Source organism: Vigna unguiculata, chromosome 5, assembly GCF_004118075.2.
Source record: "Vigna unguiculata cultivar IT97K-499-35 chromosome 5, ASM411807v1, whole genome shotgun sequence".
Classification (NCBI taxonomy): Eukaryota; Viridiplantae; Streptophyta; class Magnoliopsida; order Fabales; family Fabaceae; genus Vigna; species Vigna unguiculata.
The window spans coordinates 38,254,156-38,277,107 of NC_040283.1; the positions used below are offsets into that span (position 1 = coordinate 38,254,156).

A 22,952-nucleotide genomic window follows, 5' to 3' on the forward strand; every position below is an offset into this window, starting at 1 on the left:
ATGATGTTGATATGGTTAGGACGTAATTCCATGAATCTCTAGGTGAGATCTCATGGTGATGCCTCATTTGGTTAGGATGTAATTCCATGATCCCTGTTAATGGGAGTTCATGGTGGTGCCTCATTTATATAACTTAGTAAGGATTTAAGGTAAGGATTGCATCCTGATACTCTAAAGAGCCAGTTAGTCTCACGTAGAGTGTACTGACTCAAGTGGTGACAAAAGCAGGATAACAATTAGCTCGGTAGAACAGTAAAGGCCACTACAAGTGCAAACATCCACAGAATCCGACTAATTATATGTATTCAGATAAGTCGTATCTTGAGTCTTAGTGTATTTGTTTGAGAGTCATCACATACTTGGTTGATGTATGTATACTTCAAATGTATGAAATGGCATGATAAATCATTTTCTGCTCTAGCTTACCCTTTCTGCTTGTTTGTGTGTCCTGTGTGTGGTTTTCTCTTTTTGCGATGATCATCAATTTATTGATGTGAACATATGCGAGAACTCCCCGTGGTCATCAGGGTGATGGAGATTTTGCTGCATAGCCTATTGGATTGAATTCCACTTATCTGAGTTTTCTTTTAGGGAGGTTCCGCTCTAGATTGGATTCCGCTTATCTGAGTTTTCTTTTAGGGAGGTTCCGCTGCATAGCTTATCTAGATTGAATTCCGCTTATCTGGGTTCTCTTTTAGGGCTATGACCCATGTATTGTCTGGTTGTTGGCCTTTATTTTGAAATACTGTTGATTCCTCACTATACTTTGTTACTGGCATCGTGGTGGTGTGTCCTAGTTCATTCCTCGTTTCTTTTGGGATAACGGTAAGGAGTAACATTTATACTCAAGTACCTCGCTTACTATATTATTCTGTGTGACATATTCTTTAATTAGGGTTATTAATTAGATGAGGTGTTACATATATTAGAAATAAAAAACAATGATTTTTTTTAAAAATAATTATTTTTATAAAGACTAAAATTTACTTATTTCTTGAATAAAAAACATATGTATTAAAACATAGTACAGCTTCACTATTTGGTGTAGATAGATTGTTTTCTATTTTATCTTACAAGAAAAAACATCGGTATAAAAAAAAAAAAGAACAATAACATTAAATTAAAAATTAAAATACAATGAAGAAAAAGAACAAAAAAAGTTAAAATATAACAAGTAAGAGACTCTGGTTAAAGAAAAAAACTAATTCTTTATACTGTATATACACAGTTAATACGCGAACGAGCGCGGTGTTAACTCTGATGATTCTCAGAAGCAAAGTGCAGTTAACATTTTTCCACGGAAGAAAATAAGTATCCATAGAGAGTGACATGACGGCTGAGGCAACGGTCTGATGAAATGTGCGAACGGTGATGGTGTACACCGCGAAGCACTAGATCTGCGGGCCGTGACCTCTCCGAACTCCATACTCAAACTAGCTCTTCCAACTCAACACTCTCACTCACTGCACCACCGCGCTCTCTTCTCTCTCTTTCTCCGCGATTTCATTTCCATGGATCTTTCCTAATTCTTCAGATCCACCATGGCCAACTTCCTCGCTCAGTTCCAGACAATAAAAAACACCTCCGATCGCCTCGTCATTTCAGGTATTTCATCACTATCTTCCTCTCATCGCTTTGTAACCGAAGATCCAATCTCCTCCGTTCTCTCTGCATTCGCTTGTGGTTTCCTAGCATTGTGCTATTCGCAATCGCATTGAAACGCTCCGTTTCTTTCCGTTTTTATCTTTAAAGGAGCTCTGTATTAGTTTTAGATCGCGGTGTAGGGTTTTAGTTGCGTTTCACTGCAATTTATTATTCTGCCTATGTGATATTAGTATTTTCAATAATTGCTGATTGTAATTATCGAACTTAGGAATACTTCAATTTCAATTTCAATGTATTGTGATGATCGTTTCAAGGTAAAGATGAGCGAGGTCCATTGGAAACTGCAAAAATAGTCTCAACTGTTGTCATTGTTGACAATGAATAGTCGCAGTGGAAGCAGAGACAGTAATAAACAGTAGATGTAGTATTATTGATCTGGATGTGTGCGTGAGAATGTGTGTGCATGTGACTTCTTTATATTGATGCTTTGTGAATTGATTCTCAGTGGAGGATGTGAGTGACTTGTGGCCAACTGTCAAACCTGCTTTTGAGGGGCGTTCGCCGTTCAAACGGGCGACTTTGAATAACAAGACGCGGAACCCTGTCTTTGTTGACGCATTGCCAGCCGAGTTCATATTAACTACTGATTCAAGACTACGCAGCCGGTTCCCTCAGGAGCAGTTTTTATTTTGGTTTCGAGAGCCTTATGCAACAGTTGTACTTGTCACCTGTGAGGTAACAAGAATTCTAGTTTATATTTTTTAGGTTGCAGTACAAAATTGCATGTTTTAATAACAACTTAGGTTAGATATGAAGAAGTTTTTGCTGTTACAGTAGAAAGAATTGAGTATTGTTGTTATTATTATAAATTAGAAGATGAGAAGGTTTTTGATGTTGTAATATAGAGAGTAAATGGCTGTTAATAAGGGGAAGAAAATATATTTGTGGTTACATGTTTTGATTCAATAACATCATCTATCAGTTTTTCAAGCTACATATATTTTTTATTATTCCTTTCAAGTTAGTTAAGAGAGAAGAGAGCATAACACGAAGGCGAGTGACAATGATTTCAGCAAAAATTTCTCACTTTGATGGCTTACATATGATTATTAGAGTGAGTTGATGGAAAATCTTCCTCATCATGCCAATGGTCTAGGGAGGTTGGTTGAAACTAGTTTTGAGGAGTCCGATGAAGGGGTTGTGTTGATTGAAGTAGAGTTGCAGCAGTTGGGAAATGCCAGTACAAAGATCATAAAGTCAAACATTATCCTTTTCGGGCTATTGATAGATCAATCTTTGAACAAGCCTCGGACAGGCTTCATATCACATCCAATATTGATTGGGATTCCCTAAATTGAAAATTTATGTGCAATGATCATGTGAAGTAGTTAGTTCTTAATTGTTTGAGAAGAGCGTTTGAGGTTCATGAAATGAAAGTATATGAAACCATTACTCATATTTGGCTAGAATAATGGTAGTGGCCAACAAAATGAGGAGCAATGGAGAAGGTATGCTTGACTCAGAAGTGATGGAGAAAATTCTTCAAAAATTGGTGGAGAGATTCACCTATGTTGTGGTTTCGATTGAGTAGTCAAAAGAGAAAGAAAGAATGTGGTCGACGAGCTTCAAAGCTCTCTAGTGGTTCATGAACAAAAGTTTAAAAGAAGTAGTAGAGATGGGGAATGAACACACAAGGTGGAAAATAGTTGAGAAAGGGGAAGAGGAAGAGGAGCATATTGGGGTTGAGGATGTGGACAATGAAGACAATCTTTCTCAAAGGCCAAGGAGGAATATTTGAAGTGCCACAATTTGTGACATTTTCAATTTGAATGTCTCAAATGGAACAAAGAGTCAAATTACGTTGAATTGGACAAAGAAGAGGAAGAGGAGCGTATTGGGGTTGAGGATGTGGGCAATGAAGACAATCTTTCTCAAAGGCCAAGGAGGAGTATTTGAAGTGCCACAATTTGGGACATTTTCAATTTGAATGTCTCAAATGGAACAAAGAGTCGAATTACGTTGAATTGGACAAAGAAGAGGAGCTTCTTTTGATGGCTTTTGTAGAAGAAAATAAAGCCAAAAGAAACGATGCATGGTTCTTGAACTCTTGATGTTCTAATCATATGTGTGGAGACAGAGGAATGTTCTCTAACATGGTAGAAGAACATAAGCATTCTGTTAAGTGTGAAAATAACTCTCCAATGTTTGTGGTTGGAAAAGGCAATGTAAGATTGGTGATTAATGGAACTACTTTTCTTATTCAAGATGTAATTTATGTTCTTTAGCTTCGAAACAACTTGTTGAGTATGAGGCAGTTGCGGGAAAAAGGTCTTGCTATTTCATAAAAAATGGAATATGTAATATCTATCATCCAAGCAAAAGATTGATTGCACATACGAAGATGAGTATCAATTATATGTTTATTCTTCTCAATGAAAGCTCCAACAATAGTGCCCCTATTCAAGAATGTTTGGATACTTCCTCAAACTAGCTTACTTTTGGCATCAAAGGTATGGACACTTAAGCTATATGGGATTAAAGGCGCTACAAACAAAAAAAATATGATGTGTGGACTACCTGAACTAGAAGTCTTAAATGTTTCTTGTGGAGTTTGTTTTGTCAATAAGCAACACCATAATCCTATTCCCGAGAAGAGTGAATGGTGTGCTAATAAGATATTTGATCTCATACATGCATATTTTTGCAGACCAGAAGAGCCTATATCACATAGTGGAAAGAGGGATCTCCTGTGCTTCATTGATGATTACAGTCATATTTGCTTTTTGAAAAGTCAGATGCCTAGGAGTGTTTCAAGACTTACAAGAAATTAGTAGAAAATAAAGCAGAAACATCTGTGAAGTGTTTGTGGACGGACAAATGAGAATAATTAACTTTCAATTTCAAATCATTTTTGTGAAAAAGGTGGAATAATAGACAATTGATTAGAGCGTATACACCACACCAAAATGGGGTTGTAGAAAGAAAAAATAGAACAATGATGAATATCGTATGTTGTGTGCTCTTTGCTATACAGGTTCCCAAATCTTTCTAGGCTGAAGTTATAAATTGGGCATTTTACTTGTTGATTCGATGTCCAACATTGCTATGAAGAGCATCACTCCTCAATAAGCTTGGAGCGGAGTCAAACCTTTAGGAGAATACCTCCAAGCTTGTGGTTGCGCACATATGCACATACCCGAGACAAAAAGAGGTCAAATTGATGATAATAGTTTTCCTTGTATCATGTTGGGTGTGAGTGATGAGTCAAAGGGTTACTGTCCTTTTGACCTAAGACAAATAATTAGTAAGGATGTAGTTTTTGAGGAAGAAAAAAAGTTGAGATTGAGAATGAAATTATAAAAACCAAATAGAAGCAAAATTGGTTTGGGGTAATGATGGTTTCAATGGTGAGGAAAGTGAGGGAGAGTAATGGTGATGATTTAGAGGAAGATGAAGAATTTGGTAATGCTAGTGAAGATAATGTGAGGGGTAGTGATGCTAGTAATGAAAATTATATGAAGGATAATAATGCTAATAATGAAGTAAGAATTCACATGTAAAGGCAATTGAAAGAAGAAGAAGGACACTAGCTTGGATGGAAGGATTTGTGAGTGGTGAGGGGTTGAGTGTAGAAGCATAAACCTACATGGTACAAAACATTATGAGTGATGATCCAGCTTTGTTTCTTGAAGTTGTGGAGCATGATAAATGGAGGAAGGTTTTGGACAATAGAATAAGTTCACTAGAAAAAGACCAAACTTGGGAGCTCATGGATCTGCCAATTGGAGTGAAATGAATTTTCAAGACAAAATACATTTGATAAAACTGATTACATAGAAAGTTACTTTTATTTTTACTTTTGATAATAAGAATTTGCAATGATTTATCCCTTTCCTATTGGAAAAAAAAATCTGTTTTCATATATAGTATTATGTCTGTTTTAGATACATTCTTGGGCTTGTACTTAACTTTTGAGCTTTTAGTTTAGATGACTGATTTCTTACATGGTATGCAACCTTTTTAATTAGGGGAGCTGACATTTGGTGCTTGTTAATCCTTTCTAGTAGCTATATTGTTTTAGCACAAGGTGATGTATGTATTCTTTGTCCAAGCTTCAATTTCCAATGAACTTTAATGTGAAGTGATTTCGGAAAAACAACATTTTGGATTTGCACCTGACTTCTTTAGCTTCTATGATTATAAATAAGTTGCATGGCATCCTTTTTTATTTAAAATGTCCAGTCTTCAGATAGTTGCTACAATGCATCCATTTTAATTCATTGGATTTGACTAGGTTTGTTTCTGCACACATTTCCTGCTCACTATTTGTAACTTTTGTTGGCATTAAGATTGAATTTTAAATGTTATTTCTTGTTGGTTCTGTTGAATTAGCTTGATGATGCCCTGATGTGTTGCTAGTTTCCTTTCTTGTGAAAAACAATTCTGATCACTTTTTACCTGTTTTGGAAGTTTTTTCAAATGTTGGAACAGAAATTATTGTTAATCTGCTGACGAAATTCATTAAGGAGTTTTATTTCATAGGTTGATCTATACTTGGTGTATAACTATCATGTTGAATTAGCCTGATTGTGGTTAGTTTTCTTGCTTGTTAAAAGAATGCTGATGTTTTTTACATGTTTTTGGGAGTTCTTCGAATAACAGTATGTATTGATAATCTGATGCAGAAAACATTATAAGAGCTTAATTTCATGGTTTTAATAGGTTTTTGGTGTATAATCCTTTCAGTTATTGATTCAGTTGTGGGATCTATTGTGTAGTTTAACTCTTAATTTTATTCCCAGGATCTAGATGAGTTCAAAAATATCCTTAAACCTCGTTTGAAATTAATTGTCCAAAATGATGAAAGGGAGTGGTTCATTGTATTTGTATCAAAAGCTCATCCAGCAAATGATCAGGCAAACAAAATGGCGAAGAAAGTATATGCTAGACTTGAAGTTGAGTTTAATACCAAAAGAAGAGAAAGGTAACCTGACAAATTAGACTTGCAACAAGTGAGCTCTTCCCTTCTCCAATGGAAGTTTGAATGTTTTGTTGATAGTTTGCTGATATTCTTTACAACTCAATATGTTTTATCAACCTTTTGATATATATTACAGAATATGATCAACACATAGGAATTTAAACTATTTAATTGTTTATTGTTTTGGTTAGTATGAACTTGATGTGTCGATATAGAAAGCAAAAGTGGTGCTTGGAATTTAGCTTCAAGGTTCACTCTTATACTTTCTTTCAATAGGATTATTTGATACGTTTTCTTATTTCTTTCATAAATAAATATTATGGAATCATCTGTTAACATTATACATGCAAGTGGTTGAGACTTTTTATGGTAGAGTTAGGAAAAAACACTGTGATAGTTACCAAACAGAAATAATAACAATTGAGAAAGATAAAAGATTTATTATTCAAGTTTATGTTTAATATTTAGTTTAATTGCATTAATGACACAACTTAATTTTCTTCCCTTTTTATTGACAATTTTATTTCCTTCTCATTTGATGCTTTTAACATGGTTGCTTCCTCATCTAGATGTTGCAAATATGACATGCATTTTCCTGAAGCAAACTTTTGGGAGGATCTAGAATCAAAGATAATGGAATGCATTAGAAATACCCTGGATAGACGTGTACAATTTTATGAGGATGAAATACGAAAGCTCAGTGAACAGCGCCTCATGCCAGTCTGGAACTTCTGCAATTTTTTTATTCTAAAGGTTAATGCTATTTTGATGAATTATACTTAAAAGTGCAATAAATGATTTTGACGTATGAAAGTCCAACCTTTGTTGTTCTTTATAAGTTACCCCTTTCTGCTAATTCTGGGAGCTTTTGGGGTCTTTAAATAAATTTGTATTCTGTGCTCAGGAAAGCTTGGCTTTTATGTTTGAAATGGCTCACCTTCATGATGATGCGTTACGGGAATATGATGAGCTGGAACTCTGCTATCTTGAAACAGGTGCTTGATGCTTAGTTTCTTTCTCTGTTGTTGTAGCCAAATAAAGTTGATGTTTTTAGATTGACAATTTTGTTCTTTATAAACCCCCTTCACGGGAACATTAAATCTTGTGTCTAACAGATAGTCTCCTGTGAACAATGAAAATTGATTCAAATGACTGAAATGAATGCAGTTAACATGACTGGAAAGCAGAGAGATTTTGGAGGGGCTGATCATGGTGATGATCAGGCAGCATTGCTTAATCCAATAAATAAACCATTGACACAGATGGTTCAAGAGGACTCGTTTAGGGAGTTTGAATTCAGACAGTATCTGTTTGCATGTCAATCAAAGGTTTGCCCTGGCCAGAACACTTATATAATGCTAAACATGTTAGCAGCTTAGTTGTAAAACAAATTTAGATTGATTTTGCTCTAATGTCTTCTTTGCTGTTTGTAAGCTTAGCTGCTTCTTTGCTTGTATTATTTATGATATATATGATTTAAGATCATGGTTCTCAAAATTGGACCGCTGGTTATACTGAAAATCAGTCTCTAGTCTAGTTCGGTTGTGGTGCACAACTGGTGATGTACAGAATCAGTGTCAAACTAGTAAAAATCCGGTTCAACAAAAGATAATAATAAATTACAATTTTAACTTTTTTCTTACAGTTTAGATGATATGCATATTTATTTAAACTTTTTATGCATTTTAAATGCAAAGAACCCATAAATTTAAGTTTTATTTAGTTTTGAGCAAGATAAAATTATGATATTATATATTTTTTGACATCATTTAGCGTGTTTTTAATTATTAAAATAGTTTTATTAATATTGGTTTGACCCACCGATTGAACCATCTTAACTGGTCTAATGACCAATTTGGTTTTGAAAACATTGTTTAAGATGCAATTTATAGATCAGACTGAATTTTACCTTTTGCATTCAATTAAAATAAATATAAAATAATTTGCATGAAAACACGAAAAATTGGTAGTGCAGTACTCTTCTTTATAAATAAGGATACTCATGTATGTACACAACACAAAAAATTCATTATTCCCGATTTCTTATCAACATGGTGTTAGTGCAGTACCATCCTCCATGACCTGGTTTGTCACTAATCCATTCAACAATTCCTAAAGTTTAATCTATTTGGTCTTTGTCACTGATTTAGAGATGTTTGTGCTCCAAAAATTGTAATATCCAAAGCCTTTTTAACGACTATCTGTTTGTGTTGTCATTGACATTTTGTGTTCAGGTACTATACTGCAAGTAACCATCCTTTTAACTGAATTATGTGGCTTACTAAATTACTGTCATTTTGCAGCTCTTATTCAAGCTACATCGTCCCATTGAGGCTGCAACACGAGGCTATTCATTCATAATAAGCTTCTCTAAATCATTGTCCTTGCATGAGGTATTTGATTTACTGTATTTGATCAAATGCTCTCTTCACGTGTCTATATTACTATATTATTCCAGTTTGAGTTGTATAATTTTTTTGTTTCTCACATTTTGACTTCATTATGATATTTCTTTTCAGCGGATTCTGCCATTTTGTATGCGTGAAGTCTGGGTAGCAACTGCTTGCATGTCTTTAATTAAAGCAACCACTTCAAATTATACTGATGGAAATGTGGCGCCTGATATAGAGAAGGAGTTTTTTCGTCTTCTGGGGGACCTATACTCTCTAGCTAGAGTTAAGGTAGGATTCTCATGAAGTTGGTAAATAGACTGGATATCTATTTTGTTTTGATGCAGTCTTCAAATGAGACAACTCCAATGACAAAAATGCACCATTTAGAAATGGAGTTGAATCAACGTCATCTTTTTCATCCTCGTTTAGTCTGCCATGTTGATTATCAACTACATTGATATTGTGTTCCATACCATTGTTAACAAGAACTGCTTTCTAAATGTTATATATCTTGGCAGTTCATGAGGCTTGCCTATTTAATTGGGTATGGAACTGATATAGAAAGAAGTCCTGTCAACAGGTACATCTTTTTGTGATTGCAGATCAACATTTTCTTTTGCATTTTCTTCATCAGATCATGCTGTATTCCTTTCATTGATTGTGTAGTGCATGATTAGTTACATCATAGTTGGTATAGTGTTCCCTGTTTCTGGTTTAATAGTTGTTTCTTTCCCTTTGAGCAGTGCTTCCCTCAGCTTGCTACCATGGCCTAAGCCAGCTGTCTGGCCTTCAGTTCCTGGTGACTCATCTGTGGAGGTGCTTGAGAAAGAAAAGGTATTGTAGTCATAATCATGGGAATGACTTCACAATTTACCAGATTGTCACCCAACAGAAAGTATAATTAACAAAAAAATTTGTTCACTCCTGGACATTCACTATTATACCAACTGGTGTGGTATGAAAAAGGATCTTAATTTGGAATTTGTCTCGCCTGACCCAGTACATGTGTGGTGCATAGTTCCATGTGTATAAAATAGAGGAGGGTTGTATGATGCAGCCAATAGCCAACATAAAAGTTTTTAGAATCTTCGCATCGAAGTTGATTTGAATCATACAAAGTAATTTTTAGCAGTCATGATGTTTTTCTAAACTGGTCTGTCTGGCCTCCATCAGTCAACATTTCACAGGTTATTGGAATTGAAAGATATTGCCCTATGAGCCCACATATTTTGCACCAGCCGAAGGCACCAATTAACAACATATGGCTATGCTTTTCATGCAACTGTTTCAAACCCATTTTCTTTTTGTAAAAATGTTCACTTAATTTTTGGTTCAAGGCTTTTTGTCATTTCTTTTATTCCTGTATTATAAATTGAAAATATTTTTTTTAACTAGAAGTAGAAAAAATTGATTATTTCTTTCATGGGAACTGAATTTACTGTGGCCTGATAGAGAAAATATTCTACCCAACCAGTTACTCTACCGTCTCTCATTTCCCCTTTCTTCCCTTGTTCTGCAGACTCACGATACTTCCCACAAAAGTTGCCACATATGCCAGTTTTGTTATTGTCTATAATCCCTCCCCCTTCTGCCCTCACCCTAGTTGGAGCATCCTAACGATTTCTTGTAGTAGAATTAGAATCTCACTTGAAATAGTGAGATCAAATTTACATAGGAAATGGGTTGAGTTGAGTTTATGTTGTATGTTTTATTACTATTATTATTATTATTATTATTATTATTATTATTTGTTTCCCTAGATTTATACCCATCATATTTTACCTTAAATAATATGATTATATATTTGTAGCTTATTCTCCAAACAACTTCCAGAACCAAGCACTTTGGTATCCAGAGGAAACCCCTGCCCCTTGAACCTACTGTTCTTCTGCGAGAGGCCAACAGGCGCAGGGCCTCACTTTCAGCTGGAAGCGTGTCTGAAATGTTTGACAATCGTCAGGGTCCAATGGATGGGTAATAAAATGCAATATATTTTGTTACAAATGGATTCCTTTTTCACGTCTTGGTCAGAAATCCTATATTTTTCCTATTACAATTCGGGTTTTTTTATCAATCTGATTTGTATGCTGACAGATCAGGTTTCGATGCATCCACAAGAATGTCACCACACAAAGCACCTCCAAATTCCATGACACGTACAAATTCTTCACCAGGAAACTTTGATAGTTCAATTGACCGACCAATGAGGCTTGCTGAGATTTTTATTGCGGCTGAGCATGCTTTGAAGCAAACCATTTCTAGTCCAGAACTGTGGAAATCTTTATCATCATCTGAAGAATTTGAGGTATCGTCTTAGTGTGATGCATAGTACAAGTTCAATGAAATTACTTTCTAAGATCCCTCTTTGATAGTTTCTGATAATTTATCCACATCTCTGATTGTGTTTTACATTTTCCTCCTACTGAATGCTCCTTGAATACTTGTAAACATGTTCGTTAATAGTTTACCTCTTGAATAAATGAGTAATATGTATCTTGGTTGTGGGCAGAAAAAATATTTAGAGCTAACTAAAGGAGCTGCTGACAATTACCATCGTTCTTGGTGGAAAAGACATGGTGTTGTCCTTGATGGTGAGATAGCAGCTGTCGCTTTTAAGCATGGGAATTTTGACCAAGCTGCAGAGTCATATGAGAAGGTTTGTGCACTGTATGCTGGTGAAGGATGGCAGGATTTGTTGGCTGAGGTTCTTCCCAATTTAGCTGAGTGTCAGAAGATGATAAATGATCGAGCTGGCTACTTATTATCTTGTGTGAGGTTACTTTCTCTTGATGAAGGATTATTTTTGACCAAGGAGCGCCAAGCCTTTCAGTCAGAAGTCATCCGTCTTGCTCATAGTGAAATGAAGGACCCTATACATCTTGATGTATCGTCATTAGTAACATTTTCTGGAAACCCTGGGCCTCCTTTGGAGTTATGTGATAGAGATCCCGGTATCCTTTCTGTAACTGTATGGAGTGGGTTTCCAGATGATATAACTCTTAATTCAATCACTCTAACATTAAATGCAACATATAATACTGATGACGGTTTAAAGGTATTTGTTGTTAGGAGCTATTTACTCTTTTCAATTATAGTATGAGAAGTATATAGCTTTTAATGATTAACTCATTTATTTAAATTGTTTTAGGCATTGAAGAGTTCTACAGCTGTTGTGTTACACCCTGGTCGGAATACCATTACCTTAGATCTACCACCTCAGAAACCAGGATCTTATGTTCTTGGAGTTCTCACTGGACAGATTGGAGAGTTGAGGTTTAGATCTCACAGTTTTTCAAAAGTTGGTCCTGCAGATAGTGATGATTTTATGAGTTATGAAAAGCCAGCTAAACCCATTTTGAAGGTATACTTTTAGCAAGATGAAAAAAGTAATGGAGTGTGACTGTTCAATAGAAGATAGGGATTTTCTATTCTTTTTAGTTTACTTCCTTCCTGTTCTCCTCTTGATCAGTACATGACTTGAACTTAAATTGATGTTATATTGGTTTCTGGTAATTACAATCTACCATTTGTTTTCAGTAGTGCTCTTTATCTTTTCGGTGACAAAAAAAAGGTTAATTACCTAATATTGCCTTTTTGTCTTTTTCTTTAGGTTTTCAAACCTAGAGCTCTTGTTGATCTTGATGCTGCTGTTTCATCTGCTTTGTTGATAAATGAACACCAATGGGTTGGCATTTTAGTTCGACCAGTAAAATACTCCCTCAAAGCTGCTGTCTTGCATATCGATACTGGTCCAGGGTTGGAGATTAAAGAGTCACATGTAATTGAGATGGAAAGCTATGCTGGTGTATCACAGAATAAAGATGACCAGCTGCAGAATGACTGTGCTCAAGTAAATTGTGATAAAAATTTTGAACGCTTAAGTCTTAATGATGGCAAAATAGAATTTCCGAATTGGGCAAGTGACAATCCTTCTATTCTTTGGGTTCTGGTACGTGCCATCGGTGACACACTTAGCAGAGGATCTTCTTCAGGTTAATATGGTGACAAGTTTTGATGGATCCATACATACCCTTTTCAAATGTACTGATTTTGTTTTCTCTTTCCAGCCACAACAAGGAGAGAAAGTATTGTAGATGGAATGAGAACAATAGCTCTGAAACTTGAATTTGGAGCATTCCACAATCAGATATTTGAAAGGTTTTTCCATTTTCCTTCATCCTTATGTTTGAATCAACATAATATATCATACAGCCGTTGAATTTTACATGTCATGCGTATGACTTTTAGATACTCTGCCATTGGTTGCATAATAGTCTCTTACCTTGATATCCAGGACCCTAGCAGTGCATTTTACAGATCCTTTCTATGTGAGGACACGTGTTACTGATAAATGCAATGATGGCACCCTGCTTCTGCAGGTATGCATATTTATTTTCATAATTATTTAATTAAACTTGATTATGAACGATATGCTAATAAGAAAAAAATAGCATTAACAATCTTGAATTAAAAAAATAACGGGAATCAAAGCATAAAATAGTCCCTTTCATAGCTTTTTGTGCCAAAAATTGGAAATAATAAATCCATTGCCTATTTTTGATTTGGACTAACTTTGATTGCTACCTGCAGAGAGAGAAAAATGAAAGATAGATTGAATATGTAAATCTCAAGGTCATGATGCCTAATATGACCTTATTTGGAATATGTAAAGCTCAAGGTGTTTTCATATTACTTAGCCATCATAAAAGAATGTGTACTTTCAGCTCGTTTTTTTTTTTTTTTTTTTTTTTTTTGCAAATAGCTGTTAAATGCTTATTTAAGACCTAACAAATTAAGCTTGTAATACAGTTGGTTAATTACATGATATCAGAGAGTCTACGTCCAAGTTGTCTGGAAACTGATCATTGTTGTTTCCATTTTCTAATAAGAAATTGAATTTAAGCACAATGTTGAAGGCCTGTGCTTTGTCCACAATTCAAGCCCAAAGGGCTCTTGCATGGCATGGTATGTTAAATATGTCATTATAAAACCATTCATGGACCTTTACCTAACAACTTAGGGGATGGTATCATATTATATTCCCAGGAATCACATTTCCAAAAGTATTGTAATTAGGAATGTTATTTTTGGGTATATATAAAAACATGGGTTACATTTTGATATTCCAAGCAATACCTTAATAATTTTAAAAAATTTAAATAAAATAAGGCAAAAATGAATGCTACAGGTGTGTTAAAAATAACTTCCAGTATTCCCAAGGGAGTATTGCTTTCCCACTCCTCTCCATGGGAATGAAACTGTAGAAAAACACAGTAAAAATATAAGTTACAACTTTCCCAGGAATAGACAATCTTGGGAATAATTTTCAATAGTTATAACAAACATGGGAATATTACATTTCTGGGATTGAACTATTAATTCGTGAAACATAGACACTCATGCTTTTGGAATGGTTGATTTGTGAAAAGTGTAGTAGTTCTGTAAGGTCAATGACAAGGTTTCCATTCCATTATAAGATGCTTCAATCAAACCATTGTTGATTTGTTATAAAACCATTTGGTGCTCCACCAAAAAAGTTAAATTTTGGAATGATTGGTTTGACACGTTATCACATCCTCCATAACCTTCTTGCATAACCTTCCTGCATTGTTCTAAATAAAATTTCTGACGAAGTTGTTGTAGACTTGAGCACTGTCCATGTTTCAAGTCCATGTGTTATATATAAATCATTCATTTTCCTTCCGAGATTGCTTAAGCTTTTGGATGGTCTATTCTTTATGACAACATTCAACTGCTAATATTATGAGCTTTCTACTTGTATGAAGATTCCTATATAGCTGTACAAAGATATAACAATAATATTTTCTCATGGACACCGTTAACCACTAAAATTCTGAGTTTATAGTATTATTTTTCATTGATAAAGTATGCAAATTTTCACATGACTTCCAGGTAATACTTCACTCTGAAGTAAAGGCTACACTGACTGTATATGATGCATGGCTTGATCTTCAAGATGGATTTGTTCATACTGGACAAACTGAGGGTAGAGCTAATTCAAGTTTCTTCCCGCTAGTCATATCTCCCACTTCCAAAGCAGGAATTTTGTTTAGTATCTGCCTAGACAAAACAAATGCAGAAGGTAATTTCATTTCGTTGGGGAGGTCACTGAAATGATGTTATTGTTGCTTTTAATTTTCTTACACCAAATAATTTGATAAATGCACTGATTAATCACCGCAGAATTTGGGAACTGCAATCCCACCCATTTTCAGAGGTTTCTGATTTGTTGATTTATTCTATTCCAAGTTTAATAATTTGTGGCCAATTGCAGCAGTCAATGACTCTACTAATATTTCTTTTTCTTTTGAAATTCAATATTGATCTTTCTTAACAGGCGACAAATGTGTTTGAGGACTTTGTTCTTGTATCTTTAACATGTAGTCTTTGTTAAACACTAAAATATTATTTGGTTTGGGGGAAATGGCAAGGAGTTTTTTTGAAACTTGCGTGTTTGGTTCAATTTTTAAAAGGACAGAGGAAGGCAGCAAAACCCTTCCTAATCTTACTGTTTTCTCTCCTCCAATATTTGGGGCATTTGGAGGGGAGGTGATTTGAAAAATTTCAAGTGTATTGAAAAAAGTAACTTTATTTATCTTTTGAATCCAGAGTTATAATGGTATGAAGGTAAAGTTCTTCCCTCCACTTGTGAGCCAAACAAGAAAAGGACTACCTCCATTCCTCTCCTCCTCAACCAAATATGCATCTAATTAAAACCTCTCCCCTCCATTCTCCTCCTCAACTAAATATGTATCTAATTAAAACCTCTCCCCTCCTATCTCTTCTCCTCCCCTCTCGTCCGTCAAACCAAACAAAGCCTAATGGTTTGATTTGTAGTGTTTGTTAGTTCCGCAGGCACAATTGATTAGTGATTTTGATTATATTACTACCTTAATGGTCATATTTTTATTTTATTATGTTTTTCCTTGTGTGGTTTTACTCATTAAGCATAGGTGGCATGTGAATAGAATGTTATACTATAGATACATTAAAGCATTATGACATTCTTTATTTTCTGAGGCCTTGACAAGTTCAAAATTTTCAAGCTGAGTGATATTTGGATTTACCTGTTTTTATAATTTGTCCCAGTAAGAGTACTTGTGAAAATTATTATAGCTTGGTTTATGCAGTTAATAAGCTGATTTGATTTTTCAAAACAAAATACAGAAGCAAGGAAGCAACCAGAAAGCATATTAAATATCAAATACGGAATTTCTGGTAGTAGAACAATTGGGGCCCACCCTCCTGTCATGAATGAATCTATTGGAGTTGATGATGCCAGACAAGAGTTAATCTTCAGGAGTGCAATCACTTTGCAAAGGCCTGTGCTTGATCCTTGCCTAGCTGTTGGTTTTCTTCCTCTCCCTTCAGATGGCCTGAGAGTTGGACAACTAGTTAAGATGCAATGGAGAGTGGAAAGGTTAAAGGATTTGGACAAGGAAGGAGTTTCTAAACATAATGTAAGTTCAAATAAACAGAGAACAATTTTGATACCATTTCAATTCTGCATTTTTATGGTGTTCTATTTGTCTGGTGCTGCCCTTTTGAAATAGCCAACTTCAACTTATTTATGTGTTGTTACGTTTGGTGTCACTGCCAAATGAAGATACAGACACTACTTATTTGAGTATTTGATATTTTTTGCACCATCTAGGGACCTTAATTTTGCGAACAAATTGAGACAGGACAGAAAATTCTCCAAATTATAAGAATAACTTCTCTCTTATTTAGTATCAATATATATATATATATATATATATATATATATATATATATATATATATATATATATACACACACACACACACACACACACACACACACACATACATACATACATTGATTACATAATTTAGGAGACCAGCACAACTTATCTTAGGAAACAAATCCTTGAGATTATGGGATTGATATGCTAGTAATAAAACCAAGATACAACCAATATATAGAATTAAAAATCTAATAGGAATAAAATTTGAAGCTTCCTAAAGTATCTTTTACAAATTAAAATCTAAAACTTCCTAAAATGTCTCAATACTCCCTCTCAAGCTGGTGAATAAATGTTCTCCATTCCCAGCTTGGATATAATTTTCTCAATGTTACTGCTGCTCAGCCCCTTGGTAAGTATGTCTGCAAGCTTTCCTTGAGTAGACACATATGGGGTGCAAATCAAGCCACCGTCAAGCTTTTCTTTGATAAAGTGTATCTCTACTTCAATGTATTTAGTTCTATCATACTGTACAAGGTTATGAGCTATGCCAATTGCAGATTTAGTCACAATATAATCTCATAGGTTCATCCCACTTTATCCTCAAATCTTCAGTCATAATAATTCACATTCCTTGAGTCATTGCTCAAAATTCTGCTTTGGCACTGGATCTAGCTACCACACTTTGTTTTTTACTCTTCTAAGTTACTAGGTTTTTAGCAAGGAAACTGCAATATCCAATAGTTGACCACCTATCCCTAATTGAACTTGCATAATCAATATCAATATATATATCTCAAGACTGACATTCTTGTTTTATTTTTTGCACAAAATTCCTCTTTCTGGTATCCTTTTAAATACCGGGCAATCCTATGAGTAGCCTGTAAATGTGCTACCTTTGTTGATGCATAAATTGATTGACTAGACTAATAGCAAAAGCAAAACCTGATCTAGTGTGTGAGATAGATAAATAAGTCTCCCCAAAAGTCGCGGGTACATTTTTTATCTATAAATAACTCTATTTTACTTCCACACTAAATCTTGCTACTATATTTTGTTTCCTGCCCTCACCAATGAAGATAGTCAATAGGCTGAATGAACAGTATGTAATTCTCCTGCATTGTGAGGCTTGTCACCATTTTCCATTTCAACCATTATGATTGTGATCAGAGGTGCAACAATGAAGGCTACAATAGAGACCAAAGAGGCGCAACAAGAAAGTTCGTAACCTGCTTGATGGTGGGGTAGCAATGAAGGCTGCAATAGGAACTAGAGAGGCGCAGCAAGGCTGCGCTTTAGGGTTTCCACAACAATGAAGGCTGCAAGTAAACTACACGATAAGTGGCTCCTAAGGATCAGGGGATCTACTACCATCTCAAAATTAGAAAAAAATAATTTCTTTCTTATTCAGTCTCATTACATACATCTTATATATAAATATATATACACACACATGCATTGATTGGATAATTTTGGAAACAAGCATAGTCTATTCTAGGAAACAAGTCCATGAGATTGTGGGATTGATGTGCTAGTAATAAAACCAAGATGCAACCAATATACTTAATTAAAACCAATTTGAATAATATCTGAAGTTTCGTAAAATATCTTGACTGAAGAAAATCTAAAATTTCCTTAAAAAATCTCAACAAAAATTAGAGGCACTTTTCTCATTAAACAAATAACTAGAACTGGTTATTTAGGGGGGTTATATTTTGCCCTCTATTGTGAAACAACTGAGCCAATACAGATGTTATAATTACGTTGTCAGGGAACAGCAAACAATGCAAGAAAGACAAGTTATTTGTACAAATACAAACCTTCCATTTACTCATATTTTTTTGCATCAATTCTAATGGTCCCGTCGGAAAAAGAAAAACTCCCTTTATTGGTTCCTTCCACGATATCCTCTCCAATCTTCCAAATATAGTAATATATTTCACCTCTTCCTATTACTCCCTCAACAATTTCTTTCCTCAACCACTAAGCATGCATGGTTATTATTATAGAATGATGTCAACATGCTCTATGCTTTTATTTGGAGAAACAAGAGAGGAAACTTTGGTTTAATATATGGTGTCTGAATTTGTATAAATACTGAGATTATTGTGCGATCTTCAACTCTTATGTATTCTGTTTGATGCCGTTTGTTTTTAATTTTGACAGGATGAGGTGCTATATGAGGTAAAGGCAAATTCTGGAAATTGGATGATAGCCGGGAGGAAAAGAGGATACGCATCTCTGTCCACAAAACAAGGTACTTGAGTCCATTGATTGTTTAGAAAATTATTGTTTTCAGTAACTGAGAAACATATTTTCCAGTGTTGAATGACTTGCAATGTGCTATGCCTTTGTTGATATTTGGATTTCGTTCTGGTCATGTCAGGCGCAAGAATTGTTATCTCAGTATTATGCATGCCACTGGTGGCTGGTTATGTTCGCCCTCCCCTACTAGGGTTGCCAGATGTTGATGAGGCAAATATAAGCTGCAAGCCTGCTGGACCACATCTGGTTTGTGTTTTGCCTCCGCCTCTCAGTTCTTCATTCTGCATTCCAGTTAATTCATGAGTTTTCACTATCCGATACTCAAGTTTGATTGAGTTTGTGTTCTATAGGAGTTTAGGATGTTTGAGAAATTTTATTTCCGTAAAGTAGGAAGTGTAACTTTGTGCCTGTTAATTCCATTGCATGAAAAAATCTCTATAGTTGGATTTGTGTTGCCTTTAGCCTCCATGCAGTTTCCAAAGTTTTAGCAGCAGCAACCCTGGCGCCTGTATAGTAGAATTTTGTGCTCTTGTACGATAGACAGATACACGGATCATAACATTCTTTTGTCTCATTATTATACATGAAATTATAAAAGTCGGTAGGAACCACCATATTCAATTTTCACATTTTGCTTCCTTAGAATCGAACATTTTCTTGATTCCCTCTATCCCCTAAATTTTTCCCATCTCATTAATCAATTAGCACATAGTTAAATTTGTTTCATCTCATTGAACTAATTGATCATACTATGCTTGCATGGTTGCTTCATAATAGGTTCTCTGTTTTTCAATATCATGTCACTGATTTAACATCAATATTACTTGTATAATATATGTGAAATTTTAGACGTGTAACTGTAAGAATCTCACTTTTCTTTTTTCTTTGCGTGTTTGGTGTTGACTTTTATAACTATGCATCTAATTCAGCTATTCAATTTTTTAAAATAGAAAGTTCTACGCATTTTATTATCTGATATTTATTTCAGTTGTCTAATTATACATCATACTAAATAAACAAATGTATAATGCTTGCTTCTTTAGAACATGTTGAAACAATTATTTATGATAATCAAATACACAATACCGTTTAAATTGATTTTTATTTCAGTTCATTCATTTTAGGATGTTTTTTAAACACTGATATTCTATCAAATATTAGTTCTTAATTACGGATGTATGCATTTCTTTCTTTGTAAACTAACAAGCTTGCATTTCTAATTATTAGATCCTGATCTCAATCGCCAAATTTATTTATTTTACTATAAATTTCTTAAATTCAATGCAATAAATAGAATACTTTTTTATTTATGTGTTTTTGTATAATTACAATGTTAATTTCTGTAGTTTAATACGATAAATTAACAAATACTTATGGAAAAGTATTATGGAATATTTTTCATCTTCATCTGAATTTTAGCATTTTTTAAAATCTTCCATCTTGAAATCAACTCTGTTGCGTTTACCAATATCATAGAGAGAATACGTTCTTAGTTCATTCGTATTTCCCCTAACTTTCAATTCACCAAAGAATTTCTATAATTTTATTTTCAACACTCTACGCAGATTATTTTCCAGCGCTTTGACTTACAGTGTACACTGATTACAGACTAACATTTTGATTTGGAAGGGCTTATATATTTTTCTCTGAAATATTTAAAGATTCAAACAATAAATCTAATGACTACGACTATAATTGATGCTCAGTTGCAAGAATCCCAACATCGATTTCAGAAGTAAAAGGACTCTTTGTTTGGTTTTCAGTCAGATAAGGGGATTTGTTTTTTTCGTTTACACATTTTTCTTTTCAATTTTAATTTTTAATTAACTGTTATTTTAAACTAAAATAATTAATTTTTTCAAATAGCTGTTAACATAATTTTAGTTATTTTATAAATTAAAACAATTATTTTATTATTTTATCTTTTTAATAACTATTTTTTTAAAATTTAAATAACTATTTAATAAGAAAAAGGTCTACAAATTATTATTTTTTTTACAAATAATTATTTATAATAAAAAAATATTTAATACATTTTTTTCTAGAATAAATAAAATGTGCTTCCATTAGTTTAAATAAAACAAAATGAGCTTTCAAAAATGTTAGGTTTACATGTAATTTGGGCTAGTTTAGGGAATTCGCCATTTTGGTTTCCAGATTTCTTTTCCACAATTTTAATCTTTATCTTTTATTCAAAATCTGCGGTTTTGCTTCTTAATCTATTTTTCTCAATTATAGTCTCTTTTAATTCTCCATAATTTCATTTAGTTTTATTTTTAGAATATTTAGTTATGAAACAAAGATTTGTTTTATGCTTATCAAATAATTTTATTTTATTTTTTACTTTTGAATTAGACGATTAAAGAAATACAAATTTTCTTTTCTTTTAGAAACGAGTCTCGCCTCTTTAAATATGGATAGTTCAAGACAAGTTATTCTTGAGTCGACCCCTAATAAATCCTTTTGTCCAAACGAATAACTTCATATTCTTTCCTTGTACCTTTTCTTTGACCTTTTCATCCTCTCCTTGCATAGTGACTACCATTTCAAATCTAGTCCCTTATGCAAGGAAAAAACTTGGTTTCTCCCATGAGTTTGACCTTAACATCATTGCCAACTCTAAGGTCAAGATTTTCTCATACTAAGACCATTCCAACTACACCAACCTTCTCAACATTATTGAAGGTATAATGAGGAATAGGTAATTGTAGACTCATTATATAACATTCATTTTTGGTCTTCAGGGACCGTGATGATATCGTCTGATGGTGAAGGGAACTTCATTATCAAATGCGGGGTGGACACAATCGCACCAAGGTGGTTGAGGAATGGACGTCCTAAGAGGATGTTGTGCGAGGTGTTAACATCAACCACCAAGTACCGAATGTGCATGGTCTTCATCAAACCTCCTTCCCCAAAGGTGGTATACAAGTCGATATACTCCTGAGTGGGGGCTTAACATATGAGCGCCTTTGTTCATGTTGCATTGACATCTCACAAAGCGCCTAAGGTGGTTAGCCTAAATGACCTCTTCTATCTTATCTTTGAGAGCAACACACTCATTAGTGTTGTGCCCATAGTTATGATGGTATTCGTAATGTTTCTTCATATCGACATCTAATAGTGTCTGCGACTTCCTATGGGGCGATATGAGGTCTGCCTATAACGCTTCATCCAACATGTGAGATCTAGGGGGCATTAAGAGGGGTATAACACGAAAATCGAGTAGGTTTAGGCTCCTATGCCTGAAGGCACCCTTATTTCCATTATCTCTGTCAGAAGGCTTATTTTCAACAGGCATGGTTTCTACTCTCACTTTGTTTCTAAACTCTCTTAATTCTTTCAATTTCATGAACTTTGAAGCATGTTGCCTCAACTCATCCAAGCTATCATCTAGAGTCAAACACAAATCATCAACAAAACACATAGCCTGAGCGTTGTGACCATATGATGTAAGGCCCACCTCAAGATTCAAATTCTTAATATTTAGAGTGACCTTGCTGAACTGCTCTTTGAAAGTGCACAATGACTCTTCCTTCTCTTGCCTTGTGTTAACAAGTGCTAAGGAAGTGAGGTGATAAGGCTTGCTTGTGGCAAACTACATTCCAAATCGCAAGGCTAGGGTACTAAAACAGTCTATGGAACAAGGAGATAGACGGGTAAACTAGTTAAAAGTTGGTCCTTTGGGGAAGACTTTGCACATGATTGAATCTTTAGTCATGTATAGACTGACCTGGGTGACATAAACATCTATGTGATCATCAGGTTCAATGCTTCCATCGTAGCGATTAAGCGTAAGCAACTTCTAGTTACCAGGGAGAGGAACCTCCATAATGTCATTGATAATGTTAATTTTTACCATTATCCAAGCTATATTTCATTAGCAAAATCATCTCTTCCAAAGCTTTTAACCTACTTAATCCTCAATTTTACCTTACTTTTGTAAATAAATACATTTTGGGTTACATTGATCTAAATATAC

General features: G+C 34.4%; 1 protein-coding gene across 3 annotated transcripts; it reads left to right on the forward strand.

The window, feature by feature from the left end:
• The first annotated feature begins 1,269 nt into the window (after nucleotides 1-1,269).
• On the forward strand, nucleotides 1,270-19,597 carry LOC114183570 (trafficking protein particle complex II-specific subunit 130 homolog). Of its 3 annotated transcripts, XM_028070639.1 has the most exons (21): nucleotides 1,270-1,605; nucleotides 2,111-2,340; nucleotides 6,408-6,589; nucleotides 7,156-7,339; nucleotides 7,491-7,581; nucleotides 7,754-7,914; nucleotides 8,890-8,979; nucleotides 9,106-9,267; nucleotides 9,498-9,559; nucleotides 9,723-9,813; nucleotides 10,790-10,953; nucleotides 11,074-11,284; nucleotides 11,489-12,034; nucleotides 12,128-12,340; nucleotides 12,590-12,971; nucleotides 13,047-13,137; nucleotides 13,274-13,358; nucleotides 14,893-15,082; nucleotides 16,168-16,460; nucleotides 18,872-18,962; nucleotides 19,092-19,597. In XM_028070639.1, exons 1-21 carry the CDS (start codon nucleotides 1,542-1,544, stop codon nucleotides 19,271-19,273), a joined length of 3,765 nt encoding a protein of 1,254 aa, XP_027926440.1. In that variant the 5' UTR covers nucleotides 1,270-1,541; the 3' UTR covers nucleotides 19,274-19,597. The 3 variants fall into 3 exon arrangements, with proteins under 3 accessions (XP_027926440.1, XP_027926441.1, XP_027926442.1); XM_028070640.1 differs by lacking the exons at nucleotides 18,872-18,962; nucleotides 19,092-19,597 and adding an exon at nucleotides 17,876-18,835 and having other exon boundaries at nucleotides 1,542-1,605; XM_028070641.1 differs by lacking the exons at nucleotides 1,270-1,605; nucleotides 2,111-2,340; nucleotides 6,408-6,589 and adding an exon at nucleotides 6,815-6,835.
• Nucleotides 19,598-22,952: the final 3,355 nt, after the last annotated feature.